This window comes from Dendronephthya gigantea, unplaced genomic scaffold (assembly GCF_004324835.1).
Source record: "Dendronephthya gigantea isolate DGI-Jeju-01 unplaced genomic scaffold, DenGig_1.0 000203F, whole genome shotgun sequence".
In the NCBI taxonomy this organism is placed as follows: domain Eukaryota; kingdom Metazoa; phylum Cnidaria; class Anthozoa; order Malacalcyonacea; family Nephtheidae; genus Dendronephthya; species Dendronephthya gigantea.
This window is the reverse complement of record NW_021163213.1, coordinates 71,365-88,277: the sequence shown is the minus strand read 5'-3', so window position 1 is coordinate 88,277 and position 16,913 is coordinate 71,365. Positions and strand designations below refer to the sequence as shown.

General features: G+C 38.7%; 5 protein-coding genes across 5 annotated transcripts; 3 read left to right on the top strand and 2 right to left on the bottom strand.

Moving 5' to 3' along the window:
• Window positions 1-1,086: 1,086 nt before the first annotated feature.
• On the top strand, window positions 1,087-2,291 carry LOC114539451 (40S ribosomal protein S9). The gene is made up of 3 exons (XM_028560082.1): window positions 1,087-1,517; window positions 1,917-2,099; window positions 2,209-2,291. Exons 1-2 carry the CDS (start codon window positions 1,120-1,122, stop codon window positions 2,092-2,094), a joined length of 576 nt encoding a protein of 191 aa, XP_028415883.1. The 5' UTR covers window positions 1,087-1,119; the 3' UTR covers window positions 2,095-2,099; window positions 2,209-2,291.
• Window positions 2,292-2,637: 346 nt separating this feature from the next.
• On the top strand, window positions 2,638-4,398 carry LOC114539455 (protein ADP-ribosylarginine hydrolase-like). Its single transcript, XM_028560086.1, has 4 exons — window positions 2,638-2,725; window positions 2,949-3,253; window positions 3,324-3,549; window positions 3,647-4,398. Exons 2-4 carry the CDS (start codon window positions 2,963-2,965, stop codon window positions 4,198-4,200), a joined length of 1,071 nt encoding a protein of 356 aa, XP_028415887.1. The 5' UTR covers window positions 2,638-2,725; window positions 2,949-2,962; the 3' UTR covers window positions 4,201-4,398.
• A 110-nt stretch (window positions 4,399-4,508) lies between these two features.
• On the bottom strand, window positions 4,509-5,547 carry LOC114539457. Its single transcript, XM_028560087.1, has 3 exons — window positions 5,484-5,547; window positions 5,351-5,406; window positions 4,509-5,199 (listed from the first exon to the last, which is right to left on the bottom strand). The coding sequence occupies exons 1-3, from the start codon at window positions 5,486-5,488 to the stop codon at window positions 4,778-4,780; spliced, it is 483 nt and encodes a 160-aa protein (XP_028415888.1). The 5' UTR covers window positions 5,489-5,547; the 3' UTR covers window positions 4,509-4,777.
• Window positions 5,548-5,574: 27 nt separating this feature from the next.
• LOC114539427 (contactin-3-like) lies at window positions 5,575-10,888 on the bottom strand. The gene is made up of 9 exons (XM_028560053.1): window positions 10,176-10,888; window positions 9,330-9,647; window positions 7,929-8,231; window positions 7,726-7,837; window positions 7,428-7,597; window positions 6,923-7,237; window positions 6,068-6,415; window positions 5,854-5,961; window positions 5,575-5,762 (listed from the first exon to the last, which is right to left on the bottom strand). The coding sequence occupies exons 1-9, from the start codon at window positions 10,261-10,263 to the stop codon at window positions 5,575-5,577; spliced, it is 1,950 nt and encodes a 649-aa protein (XP_028415854.1). The 5' UTR covers window positions 10,264-10,888.
• A 468-nt stretch (window positions 10,889-11,356) lies between these two features.
• On the top strand, window positions 11,357-16,540 carry LOC114539486 (xylosyltransferase 2-like). The gene is made up of 8 exons (XM_028560124.1): window positions 11,357-11,697; window positions 12,699-13,058; window positions 13,424-13,626; window positions 13,825-13,905; window positions 14,093-14,309; window positions 14,610-14,786; window positions 14,988-15,425; window positions 15,566-16,540. The coding sequence occupies exons 1-8, from the start codon at window positions 11,464-11,466 to the stop codon at window positions 16,235-16,237; spliced, it is 2,382 nt and encodes a 793-aa protein (XP_028415925.1). The 5' UTR covers window positions 11,357-11,463; the 3' UTR covers window positions 16,238-16,540.
• The last annotated feature ends 373 nt before the right edge of the window (window positions 16,541-16,913 follow it).

The window sequence follows — 16,913 nt, the reverse complement described above, 5'->3', positions numbered from 1 at the left end:
TTTTCCTAACAACAAACTTCAATAATAATTATCCCATAAGCAGCAGATCTAGTACTTGAAGCTATAAATATTTATAAAGTCATATATTTATATTCACATATTATAAAAATCAATTTGTAAATAAGTCAGTCAGGTAAAGGATTACGCAAGCTCAAAATGAATCTTCTTGTGCTGTCTCTGACAATTGTCACTAGCCTGCCATAACTTTGGCAATTCTTCATACGGAGACCTGCTCTGCCTTGGATTCCAAAGAATTCTCTTGCATTTCATTCACCTCAAATAGTTTCTTCTCAGACTCTGTTTCCTCTCGTATAAACCCATAATACATCACAAACGAGAACACTCCAAAACAAACTATAAATGTCCGATATGAGTTTATTCTGTTGGAGTCATAATGCAGAGTGTCATTAACTGTGTGCTGTTGTGCTGGTGATTTGGAATATGCTATTGGCTGGTCTTTCTCAGCCTGATCATTCCCGGTAGAACTGTGCCTAATTTGAGACTGAACTGATATCATTTGCATGTTAACAGCAGGAGCTCTAAAGAGAGAAAATGAATACATAAAACCTTATAAAACCAGCATGAAAGCTTTATCTTATTACTTCATTATATGAACATTTTAGGAGGGACCAAGTAAGGAAGGACCAAGTGAAATAACAAACAAACCTGTGAAAGAAAATCCTGCTACTTCTGCGGGAAAACGGATTATTGGCAACACTTTTTAAAAGCAATTCCATCACTCCTTTGATAGTCGCCATCTTGAGTTTGTCGACGGCGGGGGCTGCCACTTGGAATAACGCAATTTCACTTGCGGAGGGACCAACATTCCCCTATGTATGGTCACCCCAGTCACCCATATCTCTGGCACTTCTGGGTTACCTAGAGGTGAAGGTGCGGTGGAAGTGCCGTGAAAATGCGGTAAAGGTTTCGGGCTGTTTATATGGGTCTGTTTACTGCCTAAGTAAGCAAAACACAAGCTCATAACTAGACAAATTTCCATCATTTCCATACAAACTTCCTTGTTTAGATTTCCTTTCACAGCCCGCGGTGCAGGTAGGGATTTCCACGTGTTCTTTTCGTTCTTCTTTCTTTTTTCGCCGCCATCTTGAAAGAGTCAAGATGCCGAAACCAGTTTGCTCGAAAACCTTCACGACACCGCGTCGTCCTTTCGAAAAAGAGCGCTTAGATCAGGAATTAAAGATCATTGGGGAATATGGCTTGAGAAATAAACGCGAAGTCTGGCGTGTCAAGTACACTTTAGCCAAAATTCGCAAGGCCGCGAGAGAGTTGCTAACTCTTGACGAAAAAGATCCTCGTCGTTTATTTGAAGGAAATGCCCTTCTTCGTCGGCTTGTGCGAATCGGTGTGTTGGACGAGAGCCGCATGAAACTAGATTACGTGTTGGGTCTGCGAATCGAGGATTTCTTAGAAAGGAGACTTCAGACACAAGTTTTTAAATTGGGTTTGGCCAAGTCAATTCACCACGCTAGAGTATTGATTTTCCAGCGTCACATTAGGTGGGTTTTAATGGGTAATTTCAGCCCGAAAAGTGGTATCACATTGTGGTGGTTTGGGGCTAAAAATATTATGGTAAAAACCATAATGTATGGTCATACCATTATGATAATGGTAGTTTCCACATATACTGGTTCATACCAAAATATGATGGTACTTTATATAAAATGTCTCAAAAGTTCGCTGAAAAAAACTGTTCATAAAAGGATGAAAAAATAGCAATGACAGTTGCCTCTCAAAATGTCAGGCTATAATTGTACAAACTGGTGATAAGTGTAGTTTTAGTGGACCAGACATGTCATTCCAAAATGGTATTTCTGGAAAGGATGAATTGACTTTCACTAAACTGCATTTCATCTAAGTTAGCAACAATGTCTAAGCTGATTCCATATTTCTTCCAGAGTACGTAAACAGCTTGTCAATGTGCCATCCTTTATTGTCCGTCTGGATTCCCAGAAGCACATTGACTTCAGCTCAAAGTCGCCTTATGGTGGTGGCAGACCAGGCCGCGTCAAGCGTAAAAACATGAAGAAAGGACAGCAAGGTGGTTCAGGTGGAGAAGATGAGGACGAAGATTAGAAATGGTGAGGTTAAAATGAAATTAGATACCTATGGCTGTGTTTTAGAAATTCTACCCCTCCTCCCCTTCTTACTTACTTGAGCCAAGGATTAATTATTTCTGTTTATTTTCAGGCATATCTGCAAGGCTGGAATCATATAAGTAATATGTGAATGTCTTTGTGAATATGAATAGAAATAAAACTTTCTTCATTCAATATCTGTGTGTTGTATTATCTTCTTTAAAAAGAAAAAACATTTTCAATAGTCTTGCAAAAGGCCAATGATAAAAAAGTGAAGTACCTACCACCTTTTGTTTCCAAGTTCTGTTGTGAACACCGACTGACCAAAAAAGCAAAGGGAAATTTTTGTCCCAAGAACAACTAAACCTCGGGTGCAAGTGGAGACACTAATAATATACAAAATTGGGGAAGAAAATAATTAAAATAATTATCATACATAACCATAATAATTATAGATAAGGCGCAATGTGATTGGCTGATTTTTACAATACCATAGATTATTACCACGGATTAATGGTATTAATCTTTGACAATACTGAAAGCGAAATTGACAAACAAGTTTCTAACGCTACATATTTATACAACAAAAGTTCTTTATCTCAATAATTACTTAAGCCCCCGAAACAAAGGTAAGGGTAGTATTTATAAAGTATAAGTTTTTGGAGATAAAGTTTTATATGTTTTTAATACGATGTAGATGAAAAATCGATGAAAATATCTGGGTAACTTTTGCGTGCACCATGTCATGCAATGATGTTATGGTACAAGGGAAACGACTCAGGGCAAAAACGTGGAGTGAAAATGCAGTTGGATACATAAAGATCCTTTGTATAATATCTCTGTTACTTCTAGTGTATGAATTAGCCATGTCGGAAGTGGATTTGGCCGAGAGATACAAGGCTGCGATGGTGTTAAGTGGTGTTGGTGATGCACTGGGTTATAAGAATGGTTCGTGGGAGTTCTGTCACAGTGGTGCTGCCATTCATCAGGAATTACAACATCTTGGTGGGCTGGAAAAGATTGACATCAAAGGATGGAGAGTAAGCGACGATACAGTGCTGCACATAGCAACCGGCGAAGCTCTGGTCTCCGATTGGTCAACAACCGAGCAATTGTTCTGTACAATGGCCGCAAATTACAAGAAGACGTGTGATGAGGTGGGTCTACCAGAGTCAAGAATTGTTATTGTTTTGAATCGAAATACAGATGTCAATTGTCTTTCCTTAGGATATGTGGGATAGAGCACCAGGCCTGACCACGACTAGTGCAGTTTTCACATTGAAACCCTCGCGTCCGCAAGGTTATGTGATACCATTCAACCCTCGTGGGGGAGGATGTGGTGCTGCCATGAGGGCAATGTGCATTGGGTTGATGTTTCCACAAGAAAATCAAGAAGAAATGCTGATCGAAGTTGCTGTGGAAAGTGGAAGAATGACACACAACCATCCTACTGGTTAGCACTTATATGTAACTCTTATCCTTTTAATAATACACCATGCTCTAGGGTGATATACCTTACCTACACTCACATCCTATATTTCATTCCAAAGGTTTTCTTGGCTCAGTTGCAACAGCTTTGATGACGGCGTATTCCATTCAGAGAAAACCGCTGGTGAGCTGGGGTGCTTCGTTACTTAACACTCTTCCAAAGGTATGGGCCTACATCGTGAAAGTTAACCGGGATGTTGAAGAGAATAAAAATGCTTGGGATTATTTCACCAGCAAATGGAAGAACTATCTTGAGTTGCGAGGATTAACCGACGGCAAAGCCGAACCAAAATTCCCAGAAAAATACGGCATTCCGGAACGTGATGCGTTTTATAAATCTGTTAGCTATTCTGGCTGGGGTGGAGCAAGCGGACATGATGCTCCAATGATTGCATACGATGCGCTCTTGAGAGCAAGAGATTCCTGGTATGAGTTGTGTTCAGGCTCCATGTTCCATGGTGGGGACAGCGATAGCACAGGGGTTATGGCTGCTGCCTGGTGGGGGGGATTGTATGGTTTGAAAGGGGTACCCCTCTGTAATTACAAAAATTTAGAGTACCGCAAAAGACTTGAGGAACTTGCCGACAAGTTGTTGAAACGAGCCAAACCAGAATGATACAACTTGCATGATATGAAAGCCTAGATATCTTAGTCACAATATGACAAATGAAAAACATAAAAATATGTTAGACATGCTGCAAGTATGATTTTCCTATGTTCAGCAATTTCATCCTGTTAGAAACAGTAAATAAATGCACCATGTTAGATGACTGTATGAGCAACTTTATAAACAGACATTGATTGATTAGTATTGTTACATTGAAACTAATCATGAAACTATCATGAAACGAATATAATTTTAAGATTTGTACTCTCAAGGTACAATTTTACTAATTCATATAAATTAATGCCGCTTCAATAAATGATCCAATTTTTTCAAAATATTGTTGTCAGATTGTTTGAGTACATTTTATAATATGTTTTTTGTGCCAGAATTGTTCATACACAATAGTTGGATTCATCCAGTAATGTCTGTTATAATTATGCCAGTAATGTACACAAATTAAGAGTTGGATTCAAAGATTTCACACATCTTCAGACTTACTGTATATTATTGTCTGAAATTTCCCATATAAAGATGTTTCTTTTTCTATATTTTTGTACAACTGTAGTATCTCAGAGCCCCGGTTTTTTTATTCATTTACAACAGAGACATAATCCTGATCACAACTCTTCATCCCCTCAACCGACCATCCGTCATTTTTTTCATTTTCATTTTGATCGCGACGTAATGATTCGTAGATGTTCCCAGCATCATTTCCGCGATCCTCAGCGAGGGTACTGTATATCTCTTCGAGAAAACTTACCTCAAAATTCCCCGAGCGAGAGATGGGGTCCACCGGGTCCTCCTCTTCCACACACCCGTCGTTCACACTCGCGTAGACGTTCTGTGATTGGTCAGTATTTTGTTTGTCACCAGGTCCCTCAAGAACGTCGTATACTGGGCCGTCATTTGATTGACAATTTAATGAATCATGCTCTGAGGGGATATCGTAAAGACTGATTTCACACGCAGAAGCGTACTCGTTCACTGCATTCGCCTGTCTTTCTGCACCTAGAAATATATTATTCCTAGTCAATACATGTCCATACATCTTAATTCGAATCGCCCATATATTTTCTTTCTTATATAATTGTAAAGAAACTTCAAACTTATTCTATTAAAACCAAAATCGTTTAACCATCAACATGCTTCCATATCTAACCTCTTTTATTCTCCCTGGTATTTCCTTTAATACAAGATAAAAAGAAATATCCCTTCCTATGAAAAACAAATTCGTATTAAATATCCAGAAGAAGGAAGTTCCGAGTAAGATGATGATAATCTCTCAAACTTACCTCATGATTAAAACCAAAGCCAACAGCAGAAAAATAACACCAAAGACAGCAACGACAGCATAGACAACAGCTGAGAAGGAAAACGAAACATTCATTCAGATATAGGAAGATGTATTAAAGCGAAAACAATCCGATATAAATTGCTCAATATCATACTATTATTCTTTAGTGAACTTTTCTCTACGTTCCCTGCTTCACTTTCTTTTTCTGTTGTATGAGTTTCTTTTGTGGATATTCGATTCGTGGGAGTCTTTTTAGAAGTTTCAGTTCCTACAGTGTCTAAAAACGAGTTCCCAAACAAGAACTGTACAGTCATCTTTTTCAATTACTCTCTCAATTCCGGCAAGAATTGTCTAGAGAATTTTTATACCTGTTATTATTTTGGATATTGCTTTCGTTGTAAATGCTGTCTCAGTCTCGCTTGTTTGAGGCTCTGTTGGCTGGGAAGTTGATTCAGTTATCGATGGAGTGGTGGGTTCTAAAAATTCAGATAATATACAAGGTTGCAGTTTTTCAATGCACTTTAGGAAGAACAGTTTAGAACTGATAGAGCTATCCAATGCAAAGTGTTTCGGCTTACTTACCCTTAACCCAGTATGTTGCATTAAATCCATAACATCTTTTACCAGAAGCATGAAATTTGAAAACTAATCTGAATGCAAACACGCCATCCAGTCCAGAACTAATCGGTGTCTGAATTGCATAACTTGGTAATATACTTGAATCGGCTGTCTCGCCACTTCTAATTTCGAGACAAGCCTTAAAGGAATTTTTATCACCGTCGAAGTGGAGAATTTCCAGATATAATATCGACTTTGTTCGTTTACGTTCAGGTTTTATAACCCATACACATTCCCTGTCGAAGAGATGTGGTTCTGATGAGTTTGGTGAACTGATTGAACCATAATCTGTCGTTAGTTTTCCACCACAATCTAGAAGAAAAATGTATGGATTTATTTATACTGGATAGCTCTATCAGCTCTAAACTGTTCTTCCTAGAGGTCCAGTAAGGATCATCTCTTATTGATCCAGTGTTACTACAGGAGGAAACCTAAACTAAACTAACTTTATTTATACTGGATAGCTCTATCAGGTCTAAACTGCTCTTCCTAGAGGTCCAGTAAGGATCATCTCTTATTGATCCAGTGTTACTACAGGAGGAAACCTAAACTAAACTAACTTTATTTATACTGGATAGCTCTATCAGGTCTAAACTGCTCTTCCTAGAGGTCCAGTAAGGATCATCTCTTATTGATCCAGTGTTACTACAGGAGGAAACCTAAACTAAACTAACTTTATTTATACTGGATAGCTCTATCAGTTCTAAACTGTTCTTCCTAGAGGTCCAGTAAGGATCATCTCTTATTGATCCAGTGTTACTACAGGAGGAAACCTAAACTATAAAGGCGAGAAGCAAAGCACATCTCTTTGTTTCATACCATAAAAGGTGACCTCAGTATGTTTTAAGTCTTGGCTTTGAAATCCATTTGCTAGAACTTGATAAATGCCACTTTGATTCTTGGATATTCCTCGAACTCTTAACGTCTGCTTATCTGTCACGATTTCATTTCCATTTCTTGTCGTATGCCTAGTGATATTATAGGTATTTGATGATCTCCTCCCATTGAACGAATGGATTGGTTTTGCATTAAAATACCACTCAATTTCACCGTCATTCGCGGTTGATTTTAAAATCAAGATTTCATTCCACAATACTTCTTTCCTGTGTGGAAATCCAGTCAATTTCACAGCGCCTGCAAGAAGAGTTTAAACTAATAATACAGTCTTCTTCAAACAACTTATCATCAGTATGGTCAAAATGACTAAAATTCTTGGAGTTAGTGGAACATTTCATAAGAGCTATCACTAAGAAATTGATTGACTGCAACTTGAAGCTAGGCTAGCCGGCGAAGATTTTAAACTGGTAGTTCAAACTCATCTCACCTCTGACATCCAGGTACGCTTTCTGAGAAATATTAGAAATTATACACGTGTACCATCCTTCGTCCTCCAAAGAGACTTTCTTAACAGTCAGTCTGTGTGGTGATGAAATGTCGAACTTTTCCCCAGGGCCAATCGGCGTCTTTCCTTTCAACCATTTCACTTGCGCATTTCTACAGATGATAAATAGATTCTTTTTTAAATAAATATCCATCTTAAAATCCATTTAACTTTCGCTTATAATGAAGGTCATGAACTTTATCGTACTATTTCACTAAAATGCTATCTGAAAGTGAATTACTTTTCACTGGAAATGCAGTCAAACGATGCAGATGACGAAGCAACAACTGTAATGTTTTGTGGTTTGATCAAAATAGAAAGTCGAGGATGCTTGTTGGTTTCGTTTGTTCCATCTGAAATATATATTCAAAAGGAAGATTAGTTGTGAAAACACACGTTGATCAACTTGATCTGCATGAATGCTCCAGCAACAAAACGCCTTACCAACAACAACATCATAAACCTTGTTCACAGTTTCAACACCGTTGGTTACCGTACAATTATACTCTCCTTGTCTGCTCTGGTTTACCTCAAGAATAACGAGCACACCATCGAGGGAAACGACAAACTCGGCAGACCTGTCATGGCTGTTCTCGATCTTAATGAAACTTTCGTTTGCGTGTCTGCGAAATTTCCAAGCAAAACTTGGCTCAGGAAAACTGACCACGTCTGGAGGTCTGAGAATACATGGGTGACTTCCACTACACACGATTCTCTTTGAAGATTGATTAGGTATCATGCGTAAATCTGAGGGAAAACAAAGTTTAATTAAGACCTGTTTTGATTTCAAATATTTTCCTATACTGGATCTCTAGGAAGAACAGTTTAGAACTGACCGAGTATGACTTGTACGTTATTTTCAGTTGTAAAGAAACAAAAAGACCTCTACCTTCCTTTGATCGAATACAAGGTTGACGCAGCGTGTGCCTTATTAGTCGTTTTCTGTGCATATACTTGTTAGGGACCGCCCCCCGAGACCAGGAAAAGCTTAAATACGTTAAATTTATCTTCGCTCTCAGGGCTAGCCACTGTAGCTGATTCGTCTATGACGCTAGGCTTGTGGCGATGCATACTCTGTTTCTCACTGAGACGTAACGGTTAGGTGCACATACATCATGGTCTGGGGGCCGTAGTGCATCTCCCCCTTAGACGGCCGTTAAGATGTGAGTTATGGGGGGGAGTTCTTCCTATAGCAACTGTCCTTGCACCTTTCGCAGTTGTAACTATGTTGGTATATTGCAGCCGGTTGTATAACCAGGTTAGATTGTGGCATAGGCTGGATGATCTCTTTTGGGTGTTTTTACATTCTTTCCCAATTTTTTTTTTTGGCATGCTTTCCAAACTTTTGTTTTACATACAAAAAAAAACACTGTTATTAAACATATATGGAACGGATATGGTTCGAAAAAAAAATTATATCGACTAAAAACCACCTTAATTAACCCCTGAATACTCTCCCCAGTCTCTGCATGGCTGAATCTCTGAATTAAACAATACCAGAGATCATTCATAAACATCAAACATTTATGTATTAGATCAGCATCTTCATCAACCTTACAGCAGTAAAACAGTGACAAAGACATTCAGACAGGATCAATAAGAGATGATCCTTACTGGACCTCTAGGAAGAACAGTTTAGAACTGATAGAACTATCCAGTATAAATAAAGTTAGTTTAGTTTAGGTTTCCTCCTGTAGTAACACTGGATCAATAAGAGATGATCCTTACTGGACCTCTAGGAAGAACAGTTTAGAATTGATAGAATTAAAATCATACAGTATAGTCTGCGGCAGATGATACTGAACGAGGTTTCAAATTGACAGAGCGCTAGACAGTGGCACTTACACGACTTTCTAACTCGTGCTTTTCTGCTGATGATGGAACCAGTGCTCGCCATTGCGACACATTGATACACTCCATATGCCTCGTCACTGATATTCTCTATCCTTAAGTTACCTCGCTTCTTTTGAGAAAAATTATAATCAAGCGTCTTGCTTAAAACAAGATTTGATAGAACTACTTTAGAACCATTGAAGACCCAACTTAATTCAGGTTCTACGTTGAATCCAAACACAGCGTCACACTTCAGTTCCACGGTTGAACCAACAACGGCTGCAGTATCCTTGGGTTCAGTGGTAAAACGTAGTCCAGGCAATCTCCTACCTTAATTAAGAAACAAATGAATAAATATTACTGAAATGCATCAAAGTGAAGATGCCTTTTTTAGTCGGAGTGATTATGACGATGAAGTCGTTCCTTGGTACACAAAACTCAAAACAGAATCAATCGCCTTTCGTTGTTATTGGTAAATATTATGAACCAGAAGCTTTCCTCTTTACATTTTCTTTCTGTTTGCAGACACAAAAAAGTTTTCAACCATTTGCTGTCTGAAAATTTAACTGAGGTTTCCCCCATTAGATATTGAATCAAAAATACTTTCCGACATTATTTCCTGACAGACAAATAATTCTATACACCAATGACAATTGCCCGCTAAGAATTAGGGTCCGCATGATGTTTATCTGTAGGAAAATTATACAATTGCATAGGGACGAGTCGAACTACACTCGTAAGGTATCTCACGAACATACAACTGAGAAATATTGTCCATTAACATACAGATGTTTCCCGACCGTATGTACTCATAGAATACCATTTGGTATGAACTGGATGGCATTTATACTAACTTACCTCGTACTGTCGTGATTGTAGCAAGTATCCAAATAATATTAGACAATGTTAGCACACCGAGGAATTTTCTGATGCAAAAGAAAGCCATTTTATTAGTTGCTAGACTGATGTAAAATGCTTTTAATGATTAGTACAATGTTTGCTTCCGTGGTCTGAGTCGGATCTTCCAAGTTCCAATTGCGGATATTTTGCAACCTTTGCAATGTAAATATTTTGCAAGATGAGAAAGGACCGCGCCTACGTTAATGGAAAATGTCGGAATTTATTGGAGATTCAAGTGTGTAAGGTGTAATTTTGGAGACAAACTGTGGGAGTGTTTAAAAATATTTGCGAAATGAGTTAAACATAGCGATTGGAGATTTAATAGAGATTTAAGAACGCGCAAAGACGTGAAATTATCTATGGTATATTCTACCTTTGGTAAAGTTGAATATAATATAGTATATTCGACCTTGGTAAAGTTGAATATGGTATATTCGACCTTCGTGAAGTTGAATATACCGGAATATGGTATACTCGACCTTGGTATTGTCAAATACACAGGAGTATGGGTATACTCGACTTTCGTAAGGTCTAAAATATTAGAAAGTGGTATATTTCACCTTGATATGGTCGAGAATATACAGGCATATGGTATATATTCGACCAAAGGCGCATACAACATTCGTGCTCCATGAGTCATGTTTATTTCGATTTTCTGCAGGACAAGAGCATACCAGTGATACCACGCAGTGTGATGTGCCATAATCCCATTACAGCCGGATATGCAGCTAGAGTTCAGGGGACGGTTGTTCGAAAGGCGTTTAGCTTAAACCGTGGATAAGCCAAAGTTTAAAAAAACTCTCATGAGTCATGGATGGAATGACTGAACTTGCATCTTATGCGTTTAATTTGTACTTCCATTGAAAATTAAACTTCCTACATTAAAATATTCAACGCAATCCTAGGGGAAGCCAGCGCAACCCCAAGGGAAGCCCCAAAGAAAGCTATAGATGCCTGTGGAGGAGGCTAGGTTGTTCAATAAATCGATCATTTTGTTTCCCATTTTCGACTTGACTTATCCACCGATTAAGCTAAACGCCTTTCGAACAACCGACCCCAGTGGATTAGCGACGTCATCAGCGTCGTCATCGGCGTCGTCATCGCGTCGCGCGCAGAGGCCGGAGAGATCTGGTACCCAGTGAATGTGTCAAATTACAATATTTCAGAAGCGCCGGCGAATAGTTGAAATGTATCAAATTTTAAAATAAATATTCATAATTCATTTCATTGATGTGTTAGCAATGACATGGGTTTGTGTCGACGCCGTATTGTACGATTTATCTTTGGAATTGGCGTGTTCTTTGTCGTTGTGCAGATCCTAACAACGTTACACTTTTCGTCGACACATAACAGCGATCCGGGCGATTTTTCACGCCAGAAGACGAGGCGAGATGACGCTCGTACACATCAACATAGCCTTCTGTCAAACGAGCCGACTTCGGCTAAAACTACAGCCGTTTTCGATCTCCGGAAAAGCAAGGTAAAGTGTTATCGGAATCATGGTCCACAGACAACGTTTTAAAATTCACTAAAAATAGTTTAGTCTATCGTGTTAGGAAAATCATAACAAGACAAGTATATATGAAATAAATCTTTGCAAAATTTGGTTTGTCACGGCGATATTATGTTCCTTACGGTGGCCTTTTAACCTTGCTGGGGATAGCCAGCTTTTTTGACAATTAGAGTGGGATTTTATAGTTTGGTTTGGCTTGAGATATCGCGAGACTCGAGCGTTATAGAATGCTCTATTGTTTAAACTGCTTAATTATTTACTTGTGCAAATAAGACCGGTAATAAATAGTATTGGATATGCGGTGACCACATATGTGAGCTTTCTGCCACGTGTATGCATTCCAATATCACACTGTGTCAAATTACGAAGAATTGCTACCTTGATTTATATGTTCTTTTAAATGCTTCAATTTTGATTGAACCCCCATCTCGAAATGCAATATCCCAAAAACAAAGTTGCATGTCTTTGACACTTGAAAGTGGCTGTCAGCATGTCACCAGCAATATTAACAAGATGAGTGGTGAATTTATTAATTTTAAATACTTTGTATCCTTGACCCTGGATATCAATCATTTGCGCTATTTATTTTGTCCAGGAATGTCAATTAACCCAATAAATTTATCAACCATCCACAATTCTGTGCCCCAGCCAATTCACCTTTGTAGTGTCAGTCTACATGGCTATAATCTTTCGCTAAGAGATTGTAGAAATTATGCTAGATAACCCGAACAGTTCTAAACTGTTTTCCATAGAGGTCCAGTACGAATAATCTCTTCTTAATCCAGTGTTACTACAGGAGGAAAGTGTTACTATAGACTTCAAGAAATCCTCTTTGACTAACCTTATTTATACTGATTACCCAATTCAAATCTTCTATTGCAAAAAGACACCAGGCTACCCAAAACAAACTCTTGCATGTGTCCTGAAAATCATTAGAACTTCTCACATTTATTTTTTCTGTATTTCAGGCAACAGACTTTGTCCTTTACGTTTTGAGTAAATACAAAGACTTTGACTGTTCGTTGAGACACAAAGATGTCAAGTCAGCGTTATCAAGAGCTAAAACTCCTGAATGCCGGAAAATCATTCAGAAGACAGGATGCTTACTAGAAAACCATAAATTATATTTTGACTATATAGAGAAAAGTTGTAAAATTCCCATCCGGGATACTTCATATCCGCGAGGTGTCACAGATAACGAGCCATCAGGTGCTCCTGTTAGGGTAGTATTTATGTTGACGGTTCATGGTAGAGCTTTACGACAAGTAAAAAGACTGTTGAAATCGATATATCATGTGGACCACTATTATTACTTTCATGTTGACTTGGTAAGTTAAGACTGTTTGAAAACAAATTTATCAGCATTTGCTTGATTCAACTCTAGATTGTGTCAAAACCTCTGAAGCGACTTTCCTTACAAGGATTGAATAATGACCTTATTAATTTACCATTAATTATTGATGAATCCTGATGTGCTTTTCTATATATACTGATGATATATCCCTTGCAGTCATATGTAGGCTATTGTTGTTGTAAATCAGTATAAAAACCACCTGTGTTTACAACTGACTTGTATATAGCAAACTGTCTAGCATTACTTTTGTGAGTGGCCCTGACCGAATCAAGACATAATAGTAGTGTATTTTAAGGAGAAAGCAAACCTAACTCTCCTTTCTTTTTTGTATCTTTACAGAGGTCAGATTATTTATTCCGTGAATTACAAGAAATAGCATCGAACTTTCCAAATATAGATGTTGCTCCATGGAGAATGGCTACCATATGGGGAGGAAGTAGCTTATTACAGATGTTGTTGAGAGCTTTAGATGATTTGATTAAGAGAGATGATTGGAAATGGGATTTCTTTATCAACCTGAGTGCTTCTGATTATCCCATAAAGTAATTGTTTTTTAAATCCATTGATTGGAAGCAAGCTCAAATGTGACTAGTTTAGTATCTTACTCAGTCCATTAGCAGAATATCTTACTCTTCAGTGGAAGTGTGTTGTCATGTTATATCAAAATGCTTAGGGAGGTCTTGGATTGTGAATAAGTGATTTTAACATCTGTACTGAAGGTTGATCTTCTTTTTTCACAGATCAAACGAGCATCTAACAAGATTTCTTACCGCACATAGAAATGATAATTTTTTAAAATCTCATGGCAGAGAGCCAGATAGGTATAGCATCTTATTTTCATTAAAATATCTTGTGTTGAAATGTTGGGATTGAGCTTGTCTGCATTGCTCAATTAGCTTATTTCATAAATTATACATTGACTGAATAGCAGAACTTCAATTGCAAATGCAAATTATGCAAGTGCCTAGATAGACCATCATCATAGCTTCACCTATCTCTTTCAAATAGGTTTATACACAAGCAGGGTCTTGACAGGACGTTTGTGGAATGTGATGAACATATGTGGAGAATAGGGGATCGTGCCTTGCCCAGGAACATTCAGGTTGATGGAGGAAGCGATTGGATTGGTCTGAATAGAAAATTTGCTGAATATATTATAAAGTCAGACGACAGCCTAGTCCAAGGATTGAAGAGAATATACGCGTTTGCGCTACTGCCAGCCGAGGTAATGGCCATTGCCCGTCCTAGTTTTTACAATTCATTTCCGCTTGTATAAATAAATCCGGGTTCATTTCAAAAGTGAGACTGTATTGAGTCTCGTTAGAGCAAAACTAAATTTAACGTTGTCTATACGTAGTGATTCATTCAGGTCATATCTTATTCATTGCATGAAAAACAGATAACTAGCGGGCTTTATTCAACACTCAACAGCCGATCAGTAGCTATAAGCTCTCTGGAGGTCCAGCGAGGCGCCAAAGCCATGCAGCGTTTTTCACTACATTGATATACCTATTCTATTTTCTAGTCATTTTTCCATACTGTGCTACGGAATGGTCCGCAGTGCGAGACATTCGTGAAAACAAACTTACGTGTGACTAACTGGAAGCGCAAGTTAGGATGTCGTTGCCAATACAAGCACGTTGTTGACTGGTGTGGCTGTTCTCCCAATGACTTTAAACCAGAGGACTTGCCAAGACTGCAGGTAAGAAAAAAACACGTTAAACTAAACTAACTTTATTTATACTGGGTAGTTCTATCAGTTCTAAACTGTTCTTCCTAGAGGTCCAGTAAGGATCATCTCTTATTGATCCAGTGTTACTACAGGAGGAAACTTGAATAATCCCGTCAGTCCTAAGCCGTCTCGAATGGATCCTAACAATCAAATCAATAATATTTATTGCAGAAATCCAAGTATGACCTGTTCGCGCGCAAGTTCGAGGCGATAGTCAACCAAAAAGTTATTAATCTTTTGGACGAATACTTATTCGGTAACTTTACCCCGGGTATGCCGGCACTTAATACCTACTGGGAGAACTTCTACCATCACGAGGACGATGAACGTCGACTTAGCGATAGACTGAGGACGTACTTTGCGTCATTTAGTCGCTTAGCAACGAAGCACGTCAGCTCCACGTACTGTAAGAATCTTCCAGTCGGTCCATTTAAGGAGGTGACATATTTGAATGTAAACGACGAGTTTAGTGGAATGTTAATGTTGCAAGATATCGCTTTGAAAGGAGGGAAAAATATTGAAATAGAAACGTGGTTGTCCAGAATTGACCAGGAACAGATGATGAATTTGAACATGAGCGATGGTCCTAACAGATTAACTGGGCTACAGGTTAGTTATCTTTGAACACAACTTTTATGTTTTACCCCTCGATATGAATGGAATGTGAGTTGACCCAACTACCACACCAAAGTGATCAAACTATCTATATTATTGTGCATATACATAACCTTGCAAACTTGTTTCTCTAGGTTGGAACAGGCTGGGATGAGAAAGAACGCATGTTCAGAAACTATGGTCGGTTAATGGGACCATGGGATGATCCAGTCCTGGTGCATTACTGGAAGAAAGGCGCGCCTTTCAATGTCAAACTTATGTGGATTGATCCTATCAGTGTTGTCACCGGAGTTTACGAGATGCAAGTGAAAGAAGACTGGATCGTATCCTTCCATAAACCAACATACAACAAACCACTTCGCCCTGGTACCTGGACTGTGAAAATGGTTTATCGTGGGGAAGGGGGAGTAGATCTCGTTATAGGCCAAACTAGTTTTCTAATTATACCATTAGCCTACAAAGACGGCGTGCCTGTCGGGCCTGATCAGGCAATTGCTTCGAACGGCGGCCCGCCTGCAGGCAGGTACACTGCTCAGTATACGATAGAGTTTGACAGAGAATCTACGAACATTGACTCGCTTGCCAACGGCGCGACAATGAATGCAAAGAAAACTGGGAAAGAGTTATACGAATGGATAGATATTCTCGTCAAGGAGAATTGGGCTATGGAGGACGCATGCGCGGTTGGTAGTGAGGCTCAGGAATGCGACGGGATGGCGCAGTGCGAGATGACGTCATGGAGCTCCAGGTCACCTGATCCGAAGTCCGAAATTAACAATATTAGCGTGAATGGTACACTAAGGTGATGGTTTGCGCATGACAGGAAAATGGTCGTTAAATATGGCGACAATCGCCTACCACTTGGGGTCACATGGGTGCATAGGAGGTAATGGTGATAATTGTGGTCACACTTGGATATACCGGGTTACAGCTGTGTGCACAGAGAGATACTGCCTTGGTTCCCTTATAGTATTTAAATTGGGTAAAATGCGTTGGAATTGGTTTCTGCGAAAGGTTTCCGAACATATGCACATCACATAGCCCGAATTTTGACCGAAATTTGAGTAATATATTTTCAATTTTTCAATAAAACTATATCGTTCATATAATTGCTGTTTACAAATTGTTTTAACATTGCATAAACGATTTTAACCCCAGTTCAAATTTGTCTATCCTATCTTTGATAAGCAAGGATGTTAGCCTTTCTTCAAAACACTGTAAGACTGATGCGTCTTCAAAACAGCAGTTGAATAATATTTATAAAAAAGGTAAGCACTCACGTAGTGCATAAAACCCGAAAACCCGTTGCAAGTATTGAACCGCTGATAATTGACGTCAGTCTTCGCTGGTGCTAACAGGTGACTCATAATATAAGCAAAACAGCCAATCAAAATCCTTTAGCCATACATGCTTTGACAAGCATTATATAGCAAGGTCATTGTCGCCACGACACTGTGTTTATATAGCAATCAGTGATATATC

What these genes read in the sequence shown, in the direction of transcription:
- LOC114539486 (XM_028560124.1), top strand. Translation starts at nt 11,464, where the DNA reads ATGGGTTTGTGTCGACGCCGTATTGTACGATTTATCTTTGGAATTGGC. An exon ending in TCGATCTCCGGAAAAGCAAG is followed by an intron (nt 11,698 to 12,698) that starts GTAAAGTGTTAT and finishes TCTGTATTTCAG; the next exon opens with GCAACAGACTTTGTCCTTTA. An exon ending in TTGCGCTACTGCCAGCCGAG is followed by an intron (nt 14,310 to 14,609) that starts GTAATGGCCATT and finishes TCTATTTTCTAG; the next exon opens with TCATTTTTCCATACTGTGCT.
- LOC114539457 (XM_028560087.1), bottom strand. An exon ending in TACCAGGGAGAATAAAAGAG is followed by an intron (nt 5,200 to 5,350) that starts GTTAGATATGGA and finishes ATATATTTCTAG; the next exon opens with GTGCAGAAAGACAGGCGAAT.
- LOC114539427 (XM_028560053.1), bottom strand. Translation starts at nt 10,263, where the DNA reads ATGGCTTTCTTTTGCATCAGAAAATTCCTCGGTGTGCTAACATTGTCT. An exon ending in GACTGCATTTCCAGTGAAAA is followed by an intron (nt 7,598 to 7,725) that starts GTAATTCACTTT and finishes TATCATCTGTAG; the next exon opens with AAATGCGCAAGTGAAATGGT. An exon ending in AATATCCAAAATAATAACAG is followed by an intron (nt 5,763 to 5,853) that starts GTATAAAAATTC and finishes ACTCGTTTTTAG; the next exon opens with ACACTGTAGGAACTGAAACT.
- LOC114539451 (XM_028560082.1), top strand. Translation starts at nt 1,120, where the DNA reads ATGCCGAAACCAGTTTGCTCGAAAACCTTCACGACACCGCGTCGTCCT. An exon ending in ATTTTCCAGCGTCACATTAG is followed by an intron (nt 1,518 to 1,916) that starts GTGGGTTTTAAT and finishes TATTTCTTCCAG; the next exon opens with AGTACGTAAACAGCTTGTCA.
- LOC114539455 (XM_028560086.1), top strand. Translation starts at nt 2,963, where the DNA reads ATGTCGGAAGTGGATTTGGCCGAGAGATACAAGGCTGCGATGGTGTTA. An exon ending in ACAAGAAGACGTGTGATGAG is followed by an intron (nt 3,254 to 3,323) that starts GTGGGTCTACCA and finishes GTCTTTCCTTAG; the next exon opens with GATATGTGGGATAGAGCACC. An exon ending in GACACACAACCATCCTACTG is followed by an intron (nt 3,550 to 3,646) that starts GTTAGCACTTAT and finishes TTCATTCCAAAG; the next exon opens with GTTTTCTTGGCTCAGTTGCA.